This window comes from Aplysia californica, unplaced genomic scaffold (assembly GCF_000002075.1).
Source record: "Aplysia californica isolate F4 #8 unplaced genomic scaffold, AplCal3.0 scaffold01611, whole genome shotgun sequence".
Classification (NCBI taxonomy): domain Eukaryota; kingdom Metazoa; phylum Mollusca; class Gastropoda; order Aplysiida; family Aplysiidae; genus Aplysia; species Aplysia californica.
This window is the reverse complement of record NW_004798881.1, coordinates 50,155-52,820: the sequence shown is the minus strand read 5'-3', so window position 1 is coordinate 52,820 and position 2,666 is coordinate 50,155. Positions and strand designations below refer to the sequence as shown.

General features: G+C 38.3%; 1 protein-coding gene across 1 annotated transcript in view; it reads left to right on the top strand.

Moving 5' to 3' along the window:
- Nucleotides 1-2,666, top strand: part of LOC101849027 (solute carrier family 52, riboflavin transporter, member 3-B) — a gene marked incomplete in the record, with an annotated part of 29,848 nt that overhangs the window by 6,449 nt on the left and 20,733 nt on the right. The window contains 1 exon segment of the mRNA XM_013090873.2: nt 2,471-2,547. Coding sequence (XP_012946327.1) covers nt 2,471-2,547 — 77 coding nt within the window.

Below are 2,666 nucleotides of genomic sequence, written 5' to 3'. Positions count from 1 at the left end.
GGAGAGAGAGAGAGAGAGAGAGAGAGAGAGGGGGGGGATAGCAAAGGCAACAGAAATGTGGAAGACGTTCAGGGTGACAGAAATAGACCCAAAAAAAAGGTCTTTCTTCTATGAATAATGCATTATGCCCGCAAGAAGGGGTTGACATTGACAAAGATTAACCCTTGACCTTGAGAGCAGACGTCAGCTGATAACATAAATATAGCAGCAAAATAGGGTCAGGAAGTCAACATGTTATGTCATAGTGCGGTGAAAACAGGCCTTTGTCGGTTTCTTTTCTTTTCTTTTTGATTTTTAAATTTTTCTTTTTTTTCTTTTTTTTTGTTTTGTTTTTGTTTGGTGGTGGGTTGTTATGGAGTTATAGGTAGAATCTTTAACTTCGTACATTTACCTTGCTTTTCTTTTTTTTTAAATAAAAAAATACCCATGTATCTTAAAGAGAAGTGGAAGTATTTTAAAATATTACAAATGTGACTTAGGCACTACAAGAAATTATGTTCTCTGAAATGTCTCACCCTTATAATACCCGACCCGCTCCGCCTTAAACCAAACCAAACAACACGATACCGACGTGAAATGGTTGCTGATACCAAAAGTGCAAAAGGACCCCCCGAAAAAAAGAAAAGAAAAATGAAAGAAAAAAAAAGAAGGAAAAAAAAGAAGGAATAAAAAAAGGAAAAAAAAAGATGAAATATTGATGAAATTTTAGCTTACAATGAAATTCGTGGACACAAAAACGATAAAATTATTAGCAGCACGATGTTACTCGCACTCTCTGGATCATTCCTATGTCGTTTCCTTATTGAGTTATAGCGCAAGGATTCAGCATAATGTGTCGTGGTTGACCATGACCGCAACAGGAAGAGAAATAATTAATTATTCACGGTGTGAAAAGTTGGGACGTGGATTTTGTTCTCTGCTGCTAGTTAGGCAAGGGAAATAGCTCGTCTTGTCACATTAATTCTCAGCTTATACCAGAGAGGTTGTATGTATTATAGTACTAGAGCTCGTAGCAGTGACGTCATCCACGTAAAAGATCGGGGTGCTGCGTGTGACGAGTCTTGGAAGTGAGTGTTGATGGGGAAAAAACACCCACACTTGCACAGTCCAACAGACGGATGTAAGAAAATAAGCGTATTTAGTGTTTAAGGTCATTGCCCCTCACCTCATCAAATAAAACATACATAATTTTTAAAATAAAGTTTCCATAATGAAAAAAGTACAGGTTGTGCACATATCTCTTATCATGCGTCAAACATTTGCATATATTTCTGTCACTGGGCCGAGTCAGGCTGGGAGGAATAAACAATTTATTTTGATGGGCAAAATATGGACAATGGAAAATAAAGTTACACCTCTTACCTAGCCTAAGGGTGAATTTATCAATTTCCACCGATCGAGATTGTTCTTTAATGGAAGCCTATGTCTCTTCTGTTCCAATACCGTGGGAGGTTGATGATATACTCTGCTATTTCTTGAAACGGAATTGTGAGGGAGAATAAATTATAGGCTACTTGCGACAGACTGCTTCTTCTATGTTCTGCACAGAATGATCAACAAGCCTACTTTTTACTTCACTGAGACAATAATCTAGTAACAGACGGGTGAGTACTTTTTCCAAGACTCAAATGAAGACATCTAGACGGTCTTGGGTCAACGTGTGGGTATGGTGGTGTTTTATAAAAATACTCGTAATAGACCGTCCCCGTGGTTTTATGCACCCCGCATAATTTAGCAAAATTTGATCGTTTTTAGCATAATGTCTGATAATTTTCCTTTATCATTCTTTGTTAAAATTAACAGAATCGCATAATTTCACATTTTTGGGCTCAGTTTGCATAATTTCAGAATTTTTCTTGCATAAAACCGCGGGGACAGAATAGAACTCGTGGAGGGTGGAGTGGGAGTTCTGATTTTATGCAAGTTTATCGGGGCGTGCCGGCCATGCTGATGAGGGTAAGAACTCCATGTCTGACAAGCGTGACGTCACTGCCACAAACTCAAGAAATATTGATGTTGTTTGTCATGTGAAGCGTTTGCCAGCCAACAGATCTGCCTGTCTGTCTGTCTGATCATTGATCTGTCTTTAAGTCTTTATTTTTTTTCTTAATTAAAATGTATATGTTTTTATGGTTGCTCTGGTGTGGTTTGCTCCTTCCTTCCTATCAAACATCTATCGTCCTCCTATCTTTTTCTTCTTTTTTTGTGTGTGTTTGTTACTCTCTTGATACACCTCTAATCTTCGACGCTTTTGTGAACTTACTGTGTTTCAAATGCTGTGTGTGTTTGTTACTCTCTTGATACACATCTAATCTTCGACGCTTTTGTGAACTTACTGTGTTTCAAATGCTGTGTGTGTTTGTTACTCTCTTGATACACATCTAATCTTCGACGCTTTTATGAACTTACTGTGTTTCAAGTGCTGTAAATTCTTACGAAAACTGAACTTCTATCTCTCTCTATCTTTCAGAGGAACAGAGCATCGCCGAGTGAACGTTTTTACCATCGACCCAGACAACATGACGTCAGCGAACGGCGAGAACAAAGGTAAACCACAATCAACTAATCCATCATTTCCAAATAGTATCGTTTTATTACAGTCTTGGACCCAACATTCTTGTGTGTGTGTGTGTGTGTGTGTGTGTGTGTGTGTGTGTGTGTGTGTG